Source organism: Nansenia antarctica (genome assembly GCF_963989245.1).
Source record: "Nansenia antarctica genome assembly, chromosome: 4".
Classification (NCBI taxonomy): domain Eukaryota; kingdom Metazoa; phylum Chordata; class Actinopteri; order Argentiniformes; family Microstomatidae; genus Nansenia; species Nansenia antarctica.
In genome coordinates this window covers 28,663,048-28,688,660 of record NC_137689.1, presented here as the reverse complement: position 1 = coordinate 28,688,660, position 25,613 = coordinate 28,663,048, and the positions used below count along the sequence as shown (strand labels likewise).

Here is a 25,613-nt window from a genome sequence, read left to right as displayed (position 1 = left end):
GGCTCATACAGTATTTGACTATTTTGAGGATCCCTTATTCTATTAATTGTATGAGATGCTTGCTGTTTGCGCAAGCGTCTGGCCAGGAGTCTAGTTGCTTTTGGACCTGACTCATAGTAAGACTGCCTCACAAACCTTGCCCTTTTTTCTATTTCTCCCCTGAGGATTTCGTTTATCTCTCCCCGTGTTTCCTTAATTTGTTGTAATTCCGCCTGATCGCCTGTACTCTTATGTTTTGTCTCCATTTCTCTCAATTATTCTACTTTGTATTTGTATGTGGCTAGCCGGGCCTTTTTTTGTGATGCTGTGAGGGCGATCAGCCTTCCGCGGAGAACAGCCTTCAAAGCATCCCACAGCATCACAGGGTCCACCTCCCCATTATCATTTTCCTCTATATATCTTTTAATCTCTCCCCTTAACTGCTCCACGGTTGCCCTATTATTCAAAACACCCACATTGAGCCTCCATATGGTATTCTTTTTTTTTGTGATCAATTTTTTATTATTATTTCAGGGAGTAAAACAAGGGGAGTGGTAACATACAAATAAACAAAGGAGAAAATAGAATAACACAAATACGGTTTACCAGTACAAATACAAAATGCGCATAAACCTTTCAACCCCCCCCCCCTCCCCTTCCCTTCCCAATCTCCCTTTACCCCAATAATTCCCCACCTACCCCTCCTCCCACAAATGTCCCTCCCGCCAGATACCTCCCACCCACCCGCCCAATCACAACCCCCCCGCCACCCACCCCCCCCTATCACAGCCCCCCGCCCACCACCCCCCACCCAATCACAGCCCCCCGCCCCCCCCCCCCCCCCTACAGGACCCTATGGAAGGAGCAAATCGATTAGCCTATAATAGTGTCTTGAGGATGGTTATAGTTTGGTCCCAGCATGAAACATTGTCCGAAATTGCATGATGCCTGTTGGCTATCCAGTGTTCCATGCTGGCTATGTCAATGAAGTCTAATATCCATCTCTGCGTAGTCAAGAAATGGGGTGACTTCCACCTGCAAGCTATAAGCCTTTTGGCTGCTGTAAGGCCGGCCAGCCAGATGCGTCTTTGTTTGATGTTTAGATCCAGGTTTGAACTGTCATTTAACAATAAGACTAATGGTGAGTGTGGAATGTGTTTGGACAGGATCAGGGACAATGCATCACAAACTGTCCTCCAGAAATCAGCCACTCCCGGGCATTCCCATACCATATGAAAAAAGGTGCCAACTGTATTTCGGGTGCAAAGAGTACAGTTAGGTGAAGGTATGGTCTTTATTTTATGTAGCAGATATGGAGTGAAGTATGTCCTATGAGTAAAATTGAAATGGATAACCTGGTGGTTGGGATTTCTGGAGGAAAGGGATATGTTTTGCCAAATTAATTGCCAATTTAAGTTATTGTGTGATAAAGTATCTTTCCACACTCTGTCAATGTGTAATGGTTTTAAAGAAGCCTTAACCAGGATGGAGTAAAGAGCTGAGACCTGACCCCTGGGTCTGGTGAATGCTATGTGAAATGGATGTATGTCTAATGAGCTATTCCAGGATACCCCGTATGTGCGCATAGCTGTACGTAATTGAAGGTAGAAAAAAAAGGACGTACCCGGTAAATTAAAGTTTCTCTGAATGTCTTGGAATGAGCGGAGACCCTCAGCCCCAAATAAATCTGAGAATGTGTGAACTCCCTTGTCACTCCACTGGGGAAATGAGATTGGACGGCCTCCCAACTGGAGAATTGAATTTTTAAATATAGGCGAATGGAGGTACCATTTGGTTGAGATTTTGCAGAGCTTTTCTGCGCATTGCCAAACTGAGATTAATTCAGTGATGATGGAGCCGAATTTCAATTTGGACTGTTTAATAGAAATGTTACAGTATATTACATCTTGTAACCTATGAGGATGGACAATGTTTTCCTCTAAGGGGCGCCAGGAAACACGAGCAGCCGGATCAAACCATGTGGAGAGAGGACGCAGCACAAAGGACCAATAATACCATTCGAAGTTTGGTAGCCCCAATCCCCCTTCGTTTTTTAGCCTCTGGAGGGTTGAGAATTTGAGTCTGGGCTTCTTCCCCCTCCATATAAAATGAGAAGAGATAGAGTGTAGTTTCTTCCAATAACCACTTGGTGGGGCTAGAGAGAGCATGGAACTAAAAAAGTTTATTCGTGGAAGAATATTCATTTTAATAACTGAGATAAGGGAATGAAATGTGAGGGGTGAAGTTTTCCACCTTTGTAGATCAGAATCTACCTCCTTCAGCACATTCTTATAATTAATTGATACTGTGTTTGAAATTGAGGGGTAGATAGTGATACCTAGATATTTAATATTCTGGACCACTGGGATGTTCAGTGAGATATCTAACTGTCTAGCTGAGGCATTCAGTGGCAATAGAGCTGATTTTCCCCAGTTAATTTTGTAACCTGAAATTCGGCTAAAATTATTAAAGATGTTTAGAAGGTGAGGGAGTGACTGAGGGATATTCTGAATAAAAAGAAGGATATCATCAGCATACAGAGATATGTGATGTTTGGTGTTCTGGACCGTAATAGGATCATGGGTGACTGACTGGCGAACGGCCTGGGCCACAGGTTCCAGAGATAGGGCAAACAGCAAAGGAGAGAGAGGGCAACCCTGGCGCGAGCTGCGGGATACTGGGAACTGTTTAGAGCATGTGTTCCCTGTCAGAACCATTGCTGTCGGGTTAGAATATAGTAGTTTTATCATATCCACATAATGATCTCCAAAGCCCATATAGCGTAAAACCGCCCATAAAAAGTGCCACTCGAGACGTTCAAAGGCTTTCTCAGCATCAAGTGAGAGAATAGCATTTGCTGAATCAGTAATATTCGAAGAGTCAATAATATGGAGAAGGCGGCGAACATTGTCTGAGGCAAGGCGATTTTTAATGAAGCCTGTTTGGTCCTCATGCACTAAGGTAGTCATAAATGGTTCCAGTCGAGAGGCTAGAACTTTGGCGTACAGTTTAGTATCTGTATTTAAAATTGACAAGGGGCGATAGCTTCCGCAGTCAGTAGGGTCCTTCCCCTTTTTCAAGAGCAAAGAGATTATAGCTATATTGTTGTTTTTGGAGAAGGAGCCAATTTTGATTGCAGAATGAATCATTCCCAATAGCAAGGGGCCAACTTGGGGCCAAAAGGCCAGATACAATTCAGGTGGTAGACCGTCTAACCCTGGTGACTTGCCTTTATTCATGCATGAAAGAGCTTTGTATAGTTCAGATAGCGTAATAGGAGAATCTAAATCAAGGGAGTCATTTTGGGAAAGCTGGGGGAGCTGTAAGGGGTTCAAGAAAGAACTAACAACTTGATCAATATAATCAATCTCAGAAGTATATAGAGCCGAGTAGAATGCCCAGAAGTTATTGTTAACCTCTGTTGGATCAGTGCACAAAGTACCTGTAGAACTTTTAATTGAAGAGATGTTTGCTAGTTGTTCATTGGTTTTAAGTTTTGAGGCTAGTAAATGGCTTGGCTGTGCGCTGTGCAAGTAATGGTTTTGTCTAGTTCTATGAATGAGGAAATCCGCTCTATGTCTGAGAAGATGGTTAAGATCTTTAAATAACACTTCTCTCTCAAGAACTAGCTCAGGGGTAACATGCGGAGCCATTGTGATCTCCAGTTCAGCAATTTTCTTTTCTAAGTCTTGAATATGTTTTAATCTGGATTTGTGTAGATTAGAGGCAAAACCAATAGTTTTATCCCTAATGAACCCCTTCACCGCATCCCAGAGAATACCAGGATCATCCACAGATGGCTTATTAATTACAATAAACTCATCAAGTTGTTCCTTCATTTCCTTTAGGAATGATTCATTCTGCAAAAGGGTGGAGTTAAAGCGCCAGCGAGGAGCCCTTTTAGGCTTCAAGGAGATCGCTACTCTGCCAAAGACCGCCCTGTGGTCAGAGAGAGACATAGGAAGTAAATTAAAATCTGATGTCTTATCATACAGATGTTTGGATATAAAAATATAATCTATGCGAGAGAATGATCTGTGTCGAGAGGAGAAACAAGTGAATTCTTTCTTTTAGAAGAACGCCAGACATCTACCACAGCACAGTCACTAGCCCATTTCCTTAGTGCAGAGGACGCCAGGTGTTGCTCTCTCCCCTCGTTAACCCCAGTTCTGTCCATCGTGTGTAGCCATACAGCATTAAAGTCACCCCCTATTATTAAACCAAAATCAGATAGATCAAACATCAATTTAGTTAAGTAGTCATAAAAGCCAATATCAAAGGAATTTGGTGCATATACTGAAACAAAGGCCAGTTTCTTATCATTTACCATAATTTTTATATAGCTTACTCTGCCCTCAGAGTCTTTCCCAGATCCTAGATCTTTAAACTGAAAACTGCGCTTGGCAACGATCACTACTCCCCTTTTTTGGGGGGTATTTGAGGAGGAGGCAATTACATGGTAATATTTATTCTGTAATCTACTAACATCTTTTTCCAATAGGTGAGATTCCTGAAAGAAGGCCACATCTATCTTTTTTCTCTGTAGGAAGTCTAAGGTACTTGTGCGTTTATGAGGGATATTTAGGCCCCGCCCATTCCAAGACAGAAGTGTAATGTTAGTCATAGCTATCTTGGTAAAAGAAAAAAGTGAAAGATACTAACCGAAGAGCTCCAACCATAGGATCCTGTCCCTCCCCCCCAACCCCCCCATAAGCCCCATGATCATAGCCCACCCACCCCTTGCCCCCTAATCCCAATCGGCACCCCTCTTCCCCAACCCCCCCCAAAAATAAATGGACAAAAAGGTCCATCCAGAGCCCACCCAACCTCCCCCCTCCCCCCCAAAAAAGTGACAGTGAAGAAAAGATAGTCAGATACCCCTCCCTCTCCCTTGTAGCTATTCCTTGTTTGAGTAATTACCATATATAATAAAAAATAATGATAATACAGAATTAGAAACCAAAGAAAAAAAGAAATAATTTTCAAGTATCATTTGGGGTTATAAAGCCATCAGCAATGAAATTATATATTTATTCAGTTCTATTATAAAAAACAATAATTGTGTTCAAGCTACCTATAATGTCATACGTAAATTGGGACACCCCATATGTTCAAAATACTCAAATAAGCAAGGTTGTGTGGAACAGGCAAACTTAAGACATTAGGCTATTATACCGCTATTCAATCTGATTAGTCAGCAACCTATCATAGAGTTCAGATTGCGAAATGTGTCGCACACAGTCAGCCACCATACAGCTGGATCAGCATTTACAGTAAATAGAAAGCAAAAATAATAACTATAGTGGTTTTACAGCGATGTCAGCCGGATTTACACTCACTGAGTTGCTACACGATAGAAATAAACAAAGAGAGTCATTGGAGTGACGTCCTCCGTGAGTAACGCCCCACCAGGAAGTAAACAAGTCCAGCATGTTATCGTCAACAGTTATCGTTTGAAAAACAAAGTCTAGAGCGAGCTCTTGTTAAGAGCCTTACCCCGATCAGGAATTGTCCTCAAGTGAAGAAAGGAACTTCTCTGCCTCTGATAGTTCGTGGAATAGATGGTGTTCAGAGTTGTGGATGAGCTTGATGACCGTGGGGTACAGCAAGAATGCCTCACAGCGCAGTCCCCGAGCCCGGTGCATGACCGGATAGCAGGGACGTCTGAGTTTAGAAGTGTACTCGCTGTAATCCGCTGCAAAACGGATGGTGCGCCCGGCGATCTCCACGGGAGTTTTCCTTGATTCTTGGAGGATGCGGTCTCTGTCTGTGAAGCGAAGGAATTTAATGATCAAGGACCTGGGATGTGGTGAAGACGCTCGAGGAGACCCGGTGCGGTGAACTCGCATGATCTCCAGCGGCTTGTCAGCCAGGGAGGGGAACCATATTGGGAAGTTGGCAGTGAGGTAGGACATTGCATTCCCCGATTCTTCTCCCTCCTTTAGATTGATCATTCGTAGGTTGTCCCTTCTGCTCCTATCCTCGAAGGATGCCAGTTTGGACTCGAGCTGAGCTAGTGATCTGCTGTGTTGAGAGGTAGTGACCTCGGATTCCTTTACCCGCTCATGTAGCTTGGAGGTGTAGTGCGTTGTACACTAATCTCCTTCTCGTGTTTGGTCAGGGTTGCCTCCATGGATCCCAGCTGGGTCTCCAGCCGATCGAATCGGTCATTGGAGTTTTTCTCTGCTATATTAAAATAGCGTTTAAGTGTAGCCTCGAGAGAGGCCACTGTGAGAGCGCTCTCTGAGGTCTCGTCGCCGTCCATCGGCACAGCCAATGGATCTTTGCCTTTGCGCGTACGGCTAGCCATTGTGGACAGGACCAAACAGGCCAATAAACGTTCAACTGAAGTAGCACAGCATCAGATTTCGTAGCACGAATACAAATCTTTGCCTAGCTAAATTGAAGGGAGAGTAACCGCGAGGCTTCTACTCCGCCATCTTGTTCACGTCACGTCACGTCCACCCATATGGTATTCTTTTGTCTACTATTCAGATGCATTGACAAGCTGATCATATTATGATCCGAAACATCTGCCACCCCGATCCTGCACTCTATAATCCTGTGACCTTCACCCATGCTCATTAGAAAGTAGTCAATTCTGGAGTAGACAGAGTGAGGTGCTGAGTAGTGTGTATAGTCCCGTTCCAGGGGGTGGAGTTCCCTCCAGATATCAAGTAGTCCCATTTCCTGCACTGACGCATTAAGAAACCTGGTTAGGTTGCTATTTTTGTGGCTTGTAGTATCTAGTGTGTGATTCAGGACCACATTAAAATCCCCTCCACATACCAAAATACCCTCAGTCTCTAAAGCAATAACGTCAAACAGAGTTTAAAAAAAATATTTAGTACTCTCTGGGGGCGCATAAACATTGACCAACGTCACTATTGTGTTTTCAAGCTTTCCTTTCACTAATACATATCTTCCCTCTTTATCCCTGACTTCTTTATGGGTTTCAAATTTAACTGCATTTGAGATAAGTATAGCCACTCCCCTCTTCTGACTAGGTTTGTAGGAACTATAAAATGTATTTCTAAACCCAAAGCGTTTTAATTTTTCATGCTCCTGTTGAGGTAGATGTGTTTCTTGTAAAAATAATATTTGGGCCTTCTCTTTCTTCAATTTAGCCAGGACCTTGCTCCTTTTAACTGGATTATTCATCCCGTTTACGTTAAGTGACACCAATTTTACATTATTATTCAGCATTGAAAGTACCCGATCCTTTGCATTCACAGAACTCCAGACAACCTACACAGACCTGAGCATCTGGTCTACATATAGTGAGTGTTAAACATGAAAAACAAAACTCCAGACAACTGAAAACTATACAGACCTGAACATCTGGCCTACATGTAATGAACGCAGAAGATAAAAAAAAAAACATAGACTTCCAAGGTAGGGTGATTCCTTGCCACCCTAAGTCCCCGTTGGCAGGTAGAGGGGAAATCCTCCTCCAGGAGGGCCCCCCACTAGAGGTGAAACACGCCATCTCACGCATCCTAGTAGTCCAACTATATCCGATAGCATTTATATAATCCAAATGAAGTCTCCATCATTGTCTAAAGTAGGTTAGCCCATGCCAGTATCAAAATAGATTCAAAATAGGAGAGAAAATAATAATATCAAAAGAGAAATGGATGACAAGCCACCTATCCATTGTCTTTGTAGAGTAATTAAGACCAAAAGTAAATAAATAAACAAAAGCAGCAATAAAACTGTGTGTGGGCTTTTGGACTATCCATATTGTTTTTCTCAGTTTTTCAAACGGGCTAACGGTGTTTCACATACTGTGACCAAAGAAATGAATCAGTTGGACCCAGGAGGGATCCGCTCAAACTCCTGCAGCCTTCTCCTTGCTCTGTTCGCCGCATCGGTCCCATCCCCACTCCTCTCTCCGACGCGCTGCCATGTCGCAGCCTGGTGGAGACGCTCTATTTCCGGGTATAGCTCCGAAGCGTTGCGACCTGGTATCTCCACGGAGTAGCCTCTCCTCCTCAGCTCCTGCGCTGCATCTTGTGTACTCTCGTATGTGCGTGTTCCCGAGTCCCAGTGAATGCGCATTTTGTCGAGAGGCGTCTGAAAACGGACTCCTTTTTCCTTAAGGACCCTCTTTATTCCCATATATGCCTTGCGCCTCAGGACGACCTCCATTGCATAGTCGTGGTCGAATGATAGACGTCGCTCTTCCATCATTATCTTCTTTCCCCATGCCTTTTTCAGTACCATTTCTTTGGTGTTGAACTCCAGGAAATTTACTACTATGGACCTAGGCGGTGCATTCTTCTCCGGTTTGCGAGCCAAAGCTCTATGCGCGCGTTGGATCTGTAGGTTGGTGTCCGGTAGGGCGAGTTCAGTTTTCAAAAGTTGATCCACAAAGTCAGACATGGAGCTGCCTTCCTTCTCTTCGGGTACTCCATATATGCGAACATTATTTCGCCTGGATCGTCCTTCCAAATCCACCAGTTTTCCCTGCATGGCTCTCTGCTCTTTCATTGATTTGACCAACGCCTCTTTCATAGCCACATTCCCCGTCTCAGCCTCCTCGAGTCGCTCCTCAGCCTCTTTCAGCCTAGCTTCATGGGCCTGGATGAGTGTGGAGCTAGCAGAAAGCTTTTGATAGATTTCCTGATTCATATCTTCGAGTTCCGATTTCATGTCTCCCTTGATTTCCTCTTTAAGTTTGTTTAAATCCACTTTATGCTCAGCCCTGAAATCACCTATTTCCTGGAGCACTGAGCGGATGGTGTCTGCTGAGTCCTCATGTGAGCTAACTGTGCTTTGCGCGTCGTCCATCACCGGCGAATTCTGCCTTCTTTGTCTGTCACTTTTCTTTTGACTTCTAGATCTCATTCCCCTACTCATTCCAATTAAAATAACATTTATTTTATACTAATTAACGAATTAAAGGGGTTAGTTTCTACTTGCTATCGGGAGCTAAAAATTAAGCAGCCATCTTACTCGCCTTCTTCACCGGAAGTCGGCCAGATTATCTTTATGTGTGTACCAGGCGTAAGAGTGTGTTGAGCAGAGCGGAGCCCCTCCCTCACCTTGCCCAGGAAGTCGTTCTTGCTGACCAGGTCCCAGTCCCACACCTCCACGCTCAGCGGTGTGTCTGGAGGGCCGTCGGCCAGCTCAAACTCAAAGCTCTCGCTCCAGCGCGGGTAGCACGACTTCTTCACCACCTGAGGAGAGACGTCATCACAGGGTCACACATGATCAACCCTGTTACACCTGGGTCACATGGGTCATGTTACACCTGGGTCACATGGGTCATGTTACACTTGGGTCATGTTACACCTGGGTCACATGGGTCATGTTACACCTGGGTTACATGGGTCATGTTACACCTGGGTCACATGGGTCATGTTACACCTGGGTCACATGGGTCATGTTACACCTGGGTCACATGGGTCATGTTACACCTGGGTCACATGGTCGTGTTACACCTGAGTCACATGGGACATGTTACACCTGAGTCACATGGGTCATGTTACACCTGAGTCACATGGGTCATGTTACACCTGAGTCACATGGGTCACATGCAACGGGCTCGGGGATTGCGCTGTGAGGCATTCTTGCTGTACCCCGCGGTCATTAAGCTCATCCACAACTCTGAACACCATCTATTCCACGAACTACCAGAGGCAGAGAAGTTCCTTTCTTCACTTGAGGACAATTCCTGATCGGGGTAAGGCTCTTAACAAGAGCTCGCTCTAGAATTTGTTTACAAACGATAACTGTTGATTACATGCTGGACTTGTTTACTTCCTGGTTGGGCGTTACTCACGGAGGACGTCACTCCACTGACTCTGTTTGCTTATTTCTATCTTGTAGCAACTCAGTGAGTTTAAATCCGACTGACATCGCTGTAAAACCACTATAGTTCTTATTTTTGTATTTTGCTTTCTATTTACTGTAAATGCCGATCCAGCTGTATGGTGGCTGACTGTGTGCGACACAGTTCGCAATCTGAACTCTATTAGTTATGATAGGTTGCTGACTAATCAGATTGAATGGCGTTATAATCAGGGGTGCACATAACGTTTTGGGGCCAGTGCTCAGAGGAGCACCTAGGGATGCTGCTTGGTGCTCCCCGAGCTCGCGAGTCACGACCCGTCCCACAGGATGGATGAAAAAGGGATACATGGATAACTTATATTAGCAAAACGACATTTATTCATAAATAAAGATGAACGAACAAATGATTGTGTGCAAAACAAAAGAAACAAATGCAAAATCAAATGACTGCTCTTTAAGCATGAAAGTCTGTCAGACTCCTTTAAACACAATGAAATCAACTGATCTCTTTAAGCACTGCTCTGTTCTGTAAACACTGAAATCAACTTTTCAACAAAAAGTTACAGCCTAAGCATGTATTTATACTACAAGCTTAATCGTCATCATCACTGCTCTCTTGACTGCTGTAAATTATCACTGTCCTCAATTTCAACCATGGTAGAGGATGTTTTTTTTGTGATCAACTTTTATTTTTATTTTTTATTTTTTATTTTGGTGCGCAAAAGCGCCCTCATGCGGCTGATCTGCCGCGCAGCATGCATTTTGGCGACGCATGCGCACTGGCGCACCAGTTATGTGCACCCCTGGTTATAATAGCCTAATGTTTTAAGTTTGCCTGTTCCACACAACCTTGTTTATTTGAGTATTTTGATCATGGGGTGTCCCAATTTACGTATGACATTATAGGTAGCTTGAAGACAATTATTGGTTTTTATTATAGAACTGAATGAATATATAATTTCATTGCTGATGGCTTTATAACCCCAAATGATACTTGAAAACGTTTTCTTTCTTTCTTTGGTTTCTAATTCTGTATTATTATTATTTTTTATTATATATGGTAATTACTCAAACAAGGAACAGCTACAAGGGAGAGGGAGGGGTATCTGACTTTCCTTGAGGGGAGGGGGGAGGTTGGGTGGGCTCTGGATGGACCTTTTTGTCCATTTATTTTTTGGGGGGGATGGGGGAGAGGGGTGCCGATTGGGATTGGGGAGCAAGGGGCGGGTGGGCTATGATCATGGGGCTTATGGGGGGATTGGGGGGGAGGGACAGGACCGTATGGTTGGAGCTCTTCGGTTAGTATGTTTCACTTTTTTCTTTTATCAAGATAGCCATGACTAGTTTTTGTCATGACAGCAACAGGTAGAGGAGTGCGTCTGATTTCTTGGAATACTAAGGGCATGAACAATGCTACTAAAATTGGTAAGGTAATGACACGGCTACAACATCTTAATGGAGAAATCAGGAAACTCATCTTAAATCTTCCGATACCCTTCGTATTAAGAGGGCATGGATGAGCCACTTGTTTCATTCGAAATTCTCCCATAAAGCCAGAGGGGCAGCTATTATTATACGTAAAAATGTCAGATTTGAATTGACAAATTCATTACTAGATCCTAATGGTCATTATGTCATAGTTTCGGGCATGCTACAAAGCACACCAGTAATATTAGCTTCTATCTACGCTCCCAACTGGGATGATAATTTTTTTAGGAACTTCTTTGCTCGAATCCCCAACGCCGACAATCATCGTATTATTATGGCTGGTGACTGGAATTTGGTCCAAAATGTAAATCTCGACAGGTCATCACTCACACAGTCTACTCTCTCCAAATCGGCCAAGGTAATACTACACAATGCATCACAATTAGGTCTCTGACCCCTGGATATTTATTAACCCACAAAGTAAAGCCTTCTCCTTCTTCTCACACAGACACCACACCTTTTCACGAATAGATTTCTTTCTACTCGATAACAATTTGATTCATCTAGTCAATTCATGCGAATACCATCCTATTGCCGTCTCAGATCACTCTCCTACCTCAGTTGACATTAATTTCCCTCTTGGTCTGCAGCCTCCTCCATTATGGAAATGCAGTTCTGTCCTACTGTCAGACAGTACATTTAGAAACTATGTTTCAACTCAGATTTCTTCCTACATTGAAATTAATGACACTTCCGACGTTAGCAGCGGTACTCTATGGGAGGCTCTTAAGGCCACTGTGCGGGGACAGGTAATTTCCTACACTTCACGTAAGAGAAAAGTCGAAAAGGCTAGGCTGTTAGAAATCTGTGATGAGCTTCGCTTACTCAATGAAACATATTCCTCATCTCCCTCTCCTTCTCTCTATAAAAAACACCTCCTATTGCATTCAGAGCATGACCTTCTATTGACAGGCATTGTTGAGAGACAACTGAGACCGTGTAGGCAGCGTTACTTTGAGCAGGGCGACAAAGCTGGTAGGCTCCTAGCTCAGCAAGCTCGTGCGGCCAGTGCGTCCAGATTGATTCCTCAAATCAGACTGCCCGATGGCAACCTTACTTCCAACCCAGCTGATATCAACAGGTCTTTCCTGGAATTTTACACCAATCTTTACACTTTGGAATGCCCCCCGGTCCCTGCTACGACCCCCAATCCTCTTGACTCTTTAACATACCCCAAAATCAACGAGAACATCGCTAGCAAGATGGGTGGCCCCGTCTCCACCCTTGAGATACAAGATGCAATAAAATCTATGCAAAGTGGGAAGTCTCCTGGGCCCGACGGCTATACAGTTGAATTTTATAAGGCATATTCCTCCAAGTTAGCCCCGATTTTGGCAAGGATGTTCAATGATTCTCTCCTGGCAGGCCGATTGCCAGAAACTCTATCCACTGCGTCTATCTCCTTGCTTCTCAAGAAAGACAAAGATCCTACTTCATGTAGCAGTTACAGGCTGATCTCCCTGCTCAATGTGGACTGTAAGGTACTGGCCAAAATACTGGCCGTCCGCCTCCAACGTGTATTGCCAGGTATAATTTCACTGGACCAAACAGGCTTTATGGCAGGGAGACACTATTTTTTTAACACTAGGAGGCTATTCAATATAATTTTTTCTCCCTCCTCTAACACCCCCGAAGTCATAGTGTCACTTGACGCCGAGAAGGCCTTCGATAGGGTGGAGTGGGCTTACCTATTTTTTATTCTTGATAAATTTAGTTTTGATTCCCAATTTATTTCCTGGATTAAACTCCTATATGCCTCCCCATCGGCCTCTGTACATACTAATGGCATTCGATCTGCCCCATTCTCTCTCCAACGTGGGACACACCAAGGGTGCCCTCTCTCGCCATTACTGGTTTGAGGGCATTACGCGGCACGGCATGGTTCACAAACTGTCTATGCCGACGACCTTCTTCTTAGGATATCAAACCCATTGTCCTTTCTCCCCCCCATATTGTCGATCTTGGACCAATTTCGCAGTGTATCAGGTTAGAAACTAAATATTCAGAAGAGCGAAGTATTTTCTTTTTTTCTTTTTTTTTTTTCTGAGTGGGGCAGTCCCACTCATATTTTTCATTTTTATTGACAGATACAGTAGAGGTTTAGACAGGAAGGATGGGTGAGAGAGAGAGGAGAGATGACATGCAGGATATGTCCCCGGCCGGAATCGAACCGGGGACCCTGCGGTTACATGGTCAGCGCTTAACCCGCTACACCACCTAAGTGCCCCTGCGAAGTATTTTTTGTAAATTAAATGGCAAAGGCACTTCCCCAATCCATATTCCCCTTTAAAGGGGCTGTGGACGGGTTCAAATACTTAGGGGTGTTTGTTGCAAGCTCTTTCAAGGACCTGTTCCCTAAAAACTTTCAGCCACTACTAGATAAATGCAAAGCCGATATGTCTAGGTGGGCCTCCCTTCCCCTGTCTCTTGCGGGCCGCGTATAAAGATGGTCATCTTGCCAAAGTTTCTTTACCTTTTCCAACACATCCCAGTGTGCATCAATAAATATTTTTTCACTGATCTTGATCAGCGGTTGAATGCATTCATCTGGAACAACAAGCCTGCGCGTATTAGAAGGTTATGTCTCCAACTCCCTAAATCAGAAGGGGGCCTGGCACTCCCCAACTTTCGCCACTACTTCTGGGCCTCCAACATTAACAAACTACTCTATTGGGCTAACTGTAAATGTTCAAAACCCAACCCACCCTGGATACATACCGAGTTGTCGTCCTCTGCCTCTTTACACTCTATAATCTGCTCTCAGCTTCCTGTGGCGACCTACAAAAAAATTTGTAACCCAATTGTTGCTAGCACCATAAGCATTTGGCTCCAATTCAGGAAACAGCACAGGCTACATAGAGCCTCGGTTCATACCCCAATTTTAAACAATCACCTATTGTCCCCGTCGTGTACTGATCCCGCCTTTCGTGTTTGGTCGAACAATGGTCTCACAACGCTTAATGACCTGTATGAAGATGGAGTCTTTACATCCTTTGAATCCCTGTCAGTCAAATTCAACCTGCCCAACAGTCATCTCTTCCGTTTTCTCCAAACCAGGCACTTCATCCAAAAGCAATTTCCCCATTTTCCCAATCGCCAATTGATACATTTCTCATACTCAAACCCGATCAAAAGCGCTTGGTTTCAGTTCTCTATGGCCAGATTGCTTCCCTGATTCCGGACCCTATGGTGCCTCTCAGAGAGCTCTGGGAGAGTGATCTAGACATTGTCAACCTAGTCCATACATCATCTTTCTGTGCTAGAATAGACATGGCCTACACCAATGCAAGGTGCTCCACAGAGCTCATTTTACCAACGCTAAAATATACCCGGGTCGGAGTGATGCCTGTAACAGATGCAACCAATCCCCAGCCGACCATCTCCACATGTTCTGGACTTGCCCGAGGCTGGATACATTTTGGTCTGACATATTTGGGACCATTGAACAAGCCTTTAACACAAAGATAGACCCTAACCCTATGACGGCACTGTTCGGCCTCCCCCCATCTGAGAATATGCCCATTACGGATGGGGGGGGTTAGGGAAAAAATAATAATGTAAACAAAGACTGCTATTACTTCTTGTCACGTGCCAATGACTGTTTGCAATAAAAAAAAATATATATGTACAGTATAATGTATCTATCTATAGTGTATCTTGCAGTACATTCAAAATGTATTTTAAACGGCTTTGCTGTTGCACTTGAAAATGTCTTCCATTGTATTGCAACACAAAATGAAAACAAATGGCATTGTCAACACATTTCCAACAAGTAAGAGCTTAGCTTATTGAAAGTGTACTGAAGTTGACAGGTTTTTATCTTAAGCGTATTGAAATGAATCAGAAGACAAGATCTTCCCACACTGACCAGAGTAAATAGGTACGGCAAACGGAACCTGTTTATCTTGTGTGAAAGTTTCAGTGAGGAGGCCTCTGCTTAAAACTCACTACTGTCGTGAGCTAGGCTACTGAGATGTTCTGATGTGTTACACTGTATATAGTATGAATGTCTGTCTTTAAATGTGTGCGGTTATGAATGCGGTTATGAATGTTGGATGTTGTTATGTATGCAATAGGCATGGGACTATTTTATGTTGTTGCTATACTGTGGGTGCGCATTGATATGTACATGTTATGTTGGTGCGTATTGATATGTACGTGTGGTTGTTGAACTTGACGTTGACAGTAAAGATGTGAAAACTGTAGCTCCTTGTTCATGCATCCTTATTACTGTTAGTCCAGGCAGAAGACGTAACAGAAGTGGCGACGAGAATCGTAACGATCCCCGCAGTGCAAGGTTGCAGAAGACGGGAGAGAATTGAAAGAAAAGTGAGTAAACTAAGAGGAACTAAGTCAAAATGGCTGGACATTTTGGACAAATGGACTGTTTTGACGGTACGGTAGAAGATTGGTCTACTTATGTGGAGAGACTCGAGCAATATTGTGTGGCTAATGGAGTCAAAGATGATAAGAAAGTTGCCGTGCTTTTGAGTTTGATGGGGGCAAAGGCATATAATTTGCTGCGTAACCTCACAGCGCCGGAAAAGCCAGCACAAAAGACTTTTGAAGAGAATGTAGATTTGCTGAAATGCCACTTGAATCCGAAGCCATTAGTGATAGCCGAACGTTTCCGATTTCATAAGAGAGATCAACACAAAACCGAGTCTGTAGCGGACTATATCGCGGAGCTCCGTAGACTGGCTGAACACTGTGAATTTGGGCCGGGACTATCGGATGCGCTCAGAGACAGGCTCGTCTGCGGATTGCACAATGAAGGCACGCAGAAAAGGCTCTTGACCAAAAAGAATCTGACACTGGAGACCGCGCGTGACATCGCCGTGTCAATGGAAACTGTTGCAAAAGACTCGGTTCAACTGCAAATAAATATATGGGAGAATGCTCAGTGAATAAAATGCACACAAAAAGGGATGACAAGCCAATGGCATGCTATCGGTGTGGGAACAAGTCACATGACCCAGTTGATTGCTGGTTCAAAGACTGTAGACAGTGCAACAAAAGAGGACGCATACAGAAAATGTGCAAATCAAAGCCATGTGATAAGACATCATACCAAAAGAAAACAGGAAAGAGAGACAGAAATGTACATCAGGTCAGTGAAACTGATTCAAGTGATTCAAGTGTTGAGTTGTCATGCCTCGAACTTCACTCTCTTAAAGAGACAGGTCGTAAAATCATATGGGTGACACCTGAGGTAGAGGGAGTGAAATTGAAGATGGAGTTAGATACTGGATCTGCCCTCTCAATAATTTCCCACAAAGACTATGTGAGGAACTTTTCAAATCTGAAACTAAAACCTACCTCAGTGATGTTGAAAACGTACAGTACAGGTGAGAAAATATCTCCCATGGGAAAACTGAAAGTGAAAGTGAAGAATGAGAATGACACACAGAGGTTGGAGTTGTATGTGCTACAATGTGTGGGGGTACCCTTATTTGGACGTGAATGGATAAGAAGTATCCAGCTTAATTGGCAGTCAATAAAGGCAATGCAGATCACCTCAAAACAAAACAACAGCACTACAAAGGAAAGTCTGGCACAGATACTGACACAGTCTGCACAGGTTTTCCAAGACGGAATAGGCACCCTGAAACACATGAAAGCACAGGTCATACTCGAGGATGATGCAAAACCCAAGTTTCACAAGGCTCGTCCGGTGCCCTACGCCCTTCGCCCCAAGGTGGAGGCGGAGCTCCAGCAATTGGAGGACCAAGGTATTCTCTCCAAGGTCGACTGGTGTGACTGGGCAACACCTATTGTGCCCGTAGTCAAGAAGACGGGTGCGGTACGAATCTGTGGTGATTTCAAGGTCACAGTAAATCCTGTCCTGCATGCAGATCAGTATCCCCTCCCACGCATAGATGATATCTTTGCGTCCCTGGCGGGTGGAGAGCGTTTTTCAAAGATAGACCTTGCTCAGGCATACTTGCAGATGGAGGTGGAGGAGTCATCAAGAAAGTACCTGACCATAAACACCACCAAAGGCCTTTACCAGTACAACAGATTGGTCTTTGGTATATCTAGTGCCCCAGCGATATGGCAACGTGCTATGGATCAAGTACTCCAAGGGATACCGGGCACACAATGCTATCTGGACGACATCATTGTCACTGGAGTTGATGATGGGACACACCTGGCAAACCTGAAGACAGTCCTGTCCAGATTGGAGGAATACGGACTGAGAGCAAACAAGAAGAAATGCGAGTTTTTCAAAGACTCCATCGAGTTTTGTGGTCACACCATCGACAGACATGGCCTCCACAAATCTCAGGACAAAATCAATGCTGTTCTGAGAGCACCAAAACCAGAGAATGTGAGCCAGCTGCACTCCTTCCTGGGCCTTATTAATTATTACCACAAGTTTCTGCAAAACCTCTCCACTGTTTTGCACCCTTTACACTGTTTGTTACAGTTGGGCAGGAAATGGAAGTGGTCAAAGGACTGTGAACGAGCATTTGAGACTGCTAAGCAGCTAATCACCTCAGAAGAGGTCTTAACGCACATTGACCCCAGTCTCCCCCTGCGCCTGGCCTGCGATGCGTCCCCATATGGTATTGGCGCCGTGCTCTCACACAAAATGCCTGATGGAACTGAGCGACCAATCGCTTTCGCATCAAGATCTCTCAACTCGGCAGAACGCAACTATGCTCAAATTGACAGAGAAGCCTTGAGTTTAGTATGGGGGGTGAAGAAGTTTAATCAATATCTATATGGAAAGCACTTCACATTGATCACAGATCATCAGCCCCTGGTATCAATCTTTCACCCTCAAAAGTGTATCCCAGTAATGACAGCAGCACGCTTACAAAGATGGGCTCTGTTTCTGGGTGCGCACACCTACACCATTGAGTTTAAAGGAACTAAACAACATGGAAACGCCGATGGACTCTCACGCCTCCCACACGAGGCACACCCTGTGGAGGACACAACGGATCCAGCTGACGCGTTCCACTTGACCCAACTGGAGTCACTTCCTGCCACAAGAGCTCAGATACAAATGGAGACCAACAGAGATCCTACCATGTCTAAAGTATATGAGTTGACAGTGAATGGATGGCCAACACAGGGCTACCTCCAGCTACCTGAGTACTCCACCCGTCGTGACCAGCTATCAGTGTGTCAAGGCTGTGTGATGTGGGGTACGCGTGTCATTGTGCCACCCAAGCTGCGTTCACGAGTGTTGGAATCATTACACGAAGGGCATCTCGGTGTGGTTAAGATGAAGAGCCTTGCTAGAAGCTATGTCTGGTGGCCTGGCATAGACGGTCAAATAGAGGACCTGGCTAAGACCTGCAGTGGATGCCAACAGATACAGCGCCAACCCCAGACGGCACCCCTCCACACATGGGAATGGCCCACTACCCTGTGGCAACGTATTCACATAGACTACGCAGGGCCCTTCATGGATCGGATGTTCCTCATTGTGGTTGACGCCCATTCAAAGTGGCCCGAAGTCTTCACAGTGAAACAGGCCACATCTACTAAAACAGTGGACATACTGCGCACACTCTTCTCCCGCACAGGGCTGCCCCAACAACTGGTGAGTGACAACGCGAGTATATTCACTGGAGAGGAGTTCCAGAGTTTCCTCAAACGGAATGGTGTCAAACACCTTACCTCAGCTCCTCACCATCCTGCAACTAACGGCTTGGCGGAACGTTTTGTACAATCTTTCAAGCAGTCAATGAAAGCAAGTGGGAAGGATGGAACAGTGTTACAACAGAAAGTAGCAAACTTCCTGCTGGCTTACCGAAACACAGCTCATGCCACAACGGGCCAGACGCCGGCTATGCTGTTCATGGGCAGGAACCTCAGATCGCGTTTGGATTTGCTAAAACCAGACATCCGCAAACATGTGTTGGAGAAGCAGTGTTCTAGTGGACAGAGACAACGGCAACTGAGGAGTTTCAGTGTTGGACACAAAGTGCTTGCCAGAGACTATAGAGGTAATAACCAGAAATGGCAGCCTGGTGAGGTTCTGTCACGGACAGGACCACTGACTTACACCGTGAGTGTAGGGCCTGACATCGTCTGGCGCAGGCATGTTGACCAGCTACTGGATGCAACAGCTCGCAATACCACAGCTAAGGAATCAGTGGCACCTCCAGACTCGGATGAGTCTACTCTGGCAACACCAGAGGACTTTGACACTGATAATGATGCTGAACCTGCACAGGCTGTTGAACCTCAACTGAGGGCCACTGGCTCTGGTTCTCAACCAAGGCGTTACCCTGAGAGAAATCGCAGAGCACCTCAGAGACTTGAATTGTAGTCAGGACGTACTAACTTACCTTTGATAGAGCATTATATTTCTGTTATGGTTAGTTACTGAACACACTGTTTACTTTGTGATGTTTAGGGGTTACATCAATGCTGGAAGGGAGGAATTGTTATGTATGCAATAGGCATGGGACTATTTTATGTTGTTGCTATACTGTGGGTGCGCATTGATATGTACATGTTATGTTGGTGCGTATTGATATGTACGTGTGGTTGTTGAACGTTGACAGTAAAGATGTGAAAACTGTAGCTCCTTGTTCATGCATCCTTATTACTGTTAGTCCAGGCAGAAGACGTAACAGATGTCCTCCATGTTTATTTTGTTGTCCTTTAGTTTGTTTGCTGTCTTGCTGTGTTACCAAATTCCATCATGTTGTTTAGAGTCCGCGCCCAGGGAGCCCTAAACCGGTGTAGTTTGGTGCGTGTTTAAATAAAATGGACTATGACTATGAGGCCCTGTTGGAAGGCCCTGGTTGTGGTCCGTGTCTAGTCATCTTACCGCACTCTCCTGGGTTCTGCCGTTGTACCGGACTCTGACGAACGGGTCTGACGCTCCGTTACGATCCTTTTTGGCGAGGTCTCTTTAAAAAAAAAAGAAGGAATTCACACATTAGATCTAAATCAGTTCTGTAATCAAACTCATTGACTGCCAAAGACGCCAATTGGCGTCTTATAGAATAGTAACGTTGACTGCCAAAGACGCCAATTGGCGTCTTATAGAAAAGAAAAAAAATTCCGCGGGGATCACGTTATTGACATGTTCTACACCTAGCGAGTGAATTTCAGACTTGGGTGTAATGTATTTCGGTCCCAGATGGGGGCAGTAGTTCGATAAAAGCCTGGAGAAGGAAGTGGGTTGCTGTGGGTTGTAGTAATGGCGAAACGGATCAGGGTATGTGCCAAACGCGGCGCGGCACAGAAGAGAGTCTAAAGTTTTGGTAGATATGTTCAATGTTTATGTAGTCCGAAAAGTCAATATTTGGTGGGTCTTCAAAGTTCAGCGAAAATGCCCCAAAAGTCTGGCAGTGTGGAGCTCTCCGCTCTGAACATGGCTGGCAGTCAAAGAGTTAATTGTAATGATGATGATGTGTGTGTGTCTTAACTAGTGTAATGTTGTGTTGTAATGTTTTTACTTTATTTTTATTATCAACATAATTTTTTATATTGATTTTTTATTATTATTATTATTATTATTCCATTGTTGATTAGAACTTTATTGTATCGTAGTCATTTGTATTAGTATATCCTGTTTCCCTATTGTCTTGTTACCCTTCCCCCAGGGAAGCTCTGAGCTATATCTGGCGCAATATATGTATTGTGCATTGTCCCTGTCAAATAAACTAATAAACAAACAAACACCACAAAGAAAGCTGTGTATTCAAAGAGTCATCGTTTGTCGGTGGACTGACTGAATTTATACAGGACATTGTCATAAATGTATCTCAGCATCTTTCTTTTTGAATCAAAAACTTCACACCATTCACCACACGGTGGTGGGGCGGCTTTAGTGCAGGAGGTAGAGCCGCCGTCTAATGATCGCAAGGTTGGCAGATCGGCGGTTCGAGCCCCAGCTGGCCACATGTCGAAGTGTCCTTGTGCAAGACACTGAACCCCAAATTGCTGCCAGTGAGCGGGCCGGCGCCTTGCATGGTAGCGTGCCGACATTGGTGTGTGAATGTGTGTGTGAATGGGTGAATGAGAGGCCGTTGTAAAGCGCTTTGGATAAAGGCGCTATATAAGTGCAGTGCATTTACAACAATACCTGACACATAATATGGAGGGCCATAGAAACTACTCTACTACTCTGGCGGGCCAGATACGGCACACAGCCCTCCGTTTGAGGAACTCTGACACTGATGTTGTCGTGGTGCTGTAACTAGGAGGGTTCTACGGGAGCCGTATCGTCAGCCAGACTGTATGAAAGAGTAACACTTCATAGGGAGACACAGAGTGAGCTGTGAAGAAGAACCGTGTGTTCCACATCTTCGTCATATCACCCGCTAACATCTGGTGATGACGCGCACACGTCACACCGGGAGAAAAATAAAATATGAGTTAAATTGCAAATGTAGGCTTCTCCACAGTATAGCGGAGATGGAAGTAGAGAGAGAGAGAGAGAGAGAGCGCATCGGGGCTGAAGCTCAGAGAAGTAATCAACACTCCCACTCGCTGTAGTAAAGCAGCCTGTTAGCCGGGTGTTTGGGACTCCAGCTGTCACGGCAGATGGGCTCTTTAATACCCGGCGCAGAGGACGCCCCCACTTCCCACAGGGAGCCAGGTGTTTATGACGGTTACGGCTCCGCGCAGCTAACGCTACCACCTGTGGGTGGGGCCTGGGACGGTGACATCACGCACTTCTGATGATTTGCGTCTCCCGAAGACACCCGTTTTTCCCCTCTACTGTGTCCCTAAAAAACTTATTGTACTGTTTATCTGTTTCTCCAGTGTCTATATATATATATATATTTTTTTTTTTAAAAAGTAAACTAGGTTTAGAAGAAGGTGATAGAAGAAGGTTTTTCCTTCTACCAACGGCACCGAGACTGAGCTGGAATTACTCTTCCTGCTACGACTGGTGGATTGATGATTCACTTGCTTAGTATTCAAATGTATTGATTGTAAGTCGCTTTGGAATAAGGCGTCTGCTAAATGCCAAAAATGTAAATATAAATGTAAATGATGATTTAGCGTCCAGATGAATTGGAACGATGTGTGATGCTGTAAGGATCTGAGGATAGGGAAACTAAAGGGAGGGAAACTAAAGGTTTGAGGGAAACTAAAGGGACTAAAGGGAACTAAACTAAACTAAAGGGAGGGAAACTAAAGGTTTGAGGGAAACTAAAGATATGCCTTGACCTGACTTGACAACTCAGAAGAGAAAGGTTTGTAGGTAGTATACTTCGTTGGATTCATATTGGGGGTGTTTGGTGCTCAGTGCACTCTGCAATGCAAGGGGGCAGAGTAGCTGTACAGAGTGATGTCATCAGGTATCAACAATCTGTCCATCCTTGATCCTATAGTGGATTATTTGTCTAAATTGTGTTCAAATATGTGTGTGTCAATATGGTGGGGTCTTCTTATAATTGTGTTTAAATATGTGTGTGTGTGTGTGTGTGTGTGTGTGTGTGTGTGTGTGTGTGTGTGTGTGTGTGTGTGTTAACTGTGTAGAGGTGGATGCCTGTAACCTAAAACCTGCATAGCCCCCAGGAGGTAATACATGTTTATGAGCTAAAGTAGCTAAGTTAGAACCGCTATGAGCTAAAGTAGCTAAGTTAGAACCGCTATGAGCTAAAGTAGCTAAGTTAGAACAGCTATGAGCTAAAGTAGCTAAGTTAGAACAGCTATGAGCTAAAGTAGCTAAGTTAGAACAGCTATGAGCTAAAGTAGCTAAGTTAGAACTGTTAGAAGGCCTTGGAATGTATGGGAAGAGGGTTAATCAGTGGTAAAAAGAGGTTTTGAGAGGATACAGGAACAGCTAGGAAGGGGGGCAAGGCAAATTACCATTTTCTGAGGGGTCACTATGAGAAGGTATAAGGGTCTGGTCTGGCAGATCTTTTGCAAACGACCTCAGCCTTTGTTCTCAAAAAAGGTTAATCTTGTATCATCTTCAGCTCCAGTTTCTTTGATTATTTATTATTGAGTCATTAAGTATGATAGTTTAAGGTATTAAGAGGTAAAGATTTTCCACGACAATCCCATCTGCCATTTGTCACTTCCCTGACAGTGCATTCATATGTACTGCAATAAGTACCGTACATCAATAAGTAAGATGGAACATCTTAAATCAAGGCAATATATGCTTGTTTTTTGTCCGACTGCACTAGTTTTATTATTATTACTTTTTGGGGATGACCCATGTCTATTTTCAAAAACGTTTAAGACCTTGATTTCTTTTTCTCAAATTCACAAACATTCAAGGATTTCAAGGACCCTGGGAGCCCTGGCCAGTGAACCGGGTCGTTTCTTACCTGGCCTCCAGCACTTTGCACCACAGTGTTCTGGGGACGTCCCCGTCTCCTAGCACAGCCACCTGGAGGTGGATCTCTCCCTGCACCTCGTCGTCAGGGTCCAGCTCCGTCAGGTTCACCCAGCCGTCTAGTCCTTCAACACACAACCACACAGGTCAACCACAGGTCAACCACAGGTCAACCACAGGCTCATACATGTTGGACATACACAACCCCACAGCCACCCACAGCCACCCACACTTCCACAGCCACCCACACTTACACAGCCACCCACACACACAAACCCACACTTACACAGCCACCCACACACACACACACACAAACAAACCCACACTTACACAGCCACCCACACACACACAAACAAACCCACACTTACACAGCCACCCACACACACACAAACAAACCCACACTTACACAGCCACCCACACACACACAAACAAACCCACACTTACACAGCCACCCACACACACACAAACAAACCCACACTTACACGGCCACCCACACACACACAAACAAACCCACATTTACACAGCCACCCACACACACACACCCACACTTACACAGCGGAGGTTTGGGGCAATACTTATAAATGTAGACTACAATCACTATTAATATAGCAAAAAAGAGACATAAGGTTAATTCATAATTCCGGTTATAGAGATCATACAAATTCATTATTCTTAAAATCAAAAACATTAAAATTCACGGATCTGGTCCACCTTCTAACAGCATAAATAATGTATAAAGCAAATAACAACCTACTCCCTGGGAATATTCAAAAATAGTTTTTTGATAGAGATGGGAGTTATAATTTGAGGGGGGAGTTACATTTAAAACATCTTTGTGTACGTACAACGTTAAAAAGTTTTTGTATTTCTATATGTGGAGTGAAGCTGTGGAACGGATTGAGTGTGGAGCTAAAGCGGTGTCCAAGCATGACCCAGTTAAAAAAACGGTATAAAAACATGGTTTTCACCAGGTACGAGGAGGAAGAAGGGCTTTGACAGTTACCAGGGGGCCGTTCCACTAAGCAAGATTAACTCTGATCCAGGTTTAAATAAGCTTGCGGTCGGTTCCATCAATGTGGCTAAAATAATTCGCTGCTTGGTTGCTATGCAACATATCCTTCTGAGTAATTCTGGTCCCGAGCAGACTTAAGCCGCTTTTCCACTATCGTGCCAGCCCGGGTCGACCCGGGTCAGCCCTGTTCTTTGGCGCTTTTCCATTGAGCGGCCTGGATCAGCACGGCGCGGTACGGCGCGCTTCTTTAGCTACCCTTCGAGGGCAGGAACCTTTTTGAGACCCGGAACCTTTTTGCCAGGCTGCGTGTGACGTGTGACGCTGCACACTGTTGATTGGTCAATGGAAATCATCATCCCATGTTCAAAGATTTCTTCGCTAACCGCCATCTTTAAATACCACATTCGCTCTTGGAAAATGTCACTACAGTTTCTGTAATAGCTTATTAATAAAGATTAGAAAAATTATGCTGACCATCGTATTATCTTAGTTTAATGTCATTTCAATGCATCATAGAACTTTTATTTACAACAAGCATAACACCAAAATCGCTATTATGCACCGTCTTTGCCCGTGAATAACACCGGCTGTGAAGGTGGTAGAAACTCAATACTCCTTTGCTAACTTCACCATCGGTATACGGTCTTTTTGAGCCCTTAACCACCGCGCTGACACCCCGAGAAGATATGCTTTTAACCGTAAACTCAATTAACCGGGAGTTCGCGGCACCGCGCCTGCTGGTTTAAACTCCCGTTGACAGCGGGGGGAGAGAAACGTTTTACCAGGGAATTCGCTCCGCGCTGTGTCGACCGTGATAGGAGTGTAGTATCGACACCATTCAAATGGTTTTGGATTCCCTGTCCTCTCCCCTATCCGGACACGTTTGAATTGTTATCCTAACCCACGGTAAATCACAGTTATTAACCCGCAAAGGGTGCCTCCGGGCACCGTCTTTGCCCGTTAATAACACCGGCTATGAAGGGGGTAGAAACACAAGACTATGCTGGATAACTCCACCATCGGTATACTGTCATTTTGAGCCCTGAACCACCGTGGTGCCAC

The 25,613-nt window shown here is 44.6% G+C and overlaps 1 protein-coding gene across 1 annotated transcript in view; it reads right to left on the bottom strand.

Annotated features, from left to right (window-relative positions):
- rasa4 (RAS p21 protein activator 4) overlaps nucleotides 1–25,613 on the bottom strand; it is a gene marked incomplete at both ends in the record, with an annotated part of 94,960 nt that overhangs the window by 36,878 nt on the left and 32,469 nt on the right. The window contains 3 exons of the mRNA XM_080528780.1: nucleotides 9,027–9,161; nucleotides 20,063–20,144; nucleotides 23,532–23,664. Coding sequence (XP_080384906.1) covers nucleotides 9,027–9,161; nucleotides 20,063–20,144; nucleotides 23,532–23,664 — 350 coding nt within the window. The remainder of the gene's footprint in view (nucleotides 1–9,026; nucleotides 9,162–20,062; nucleotides 20,145–23,531; nucleotides 23,665–25,613) is intronic.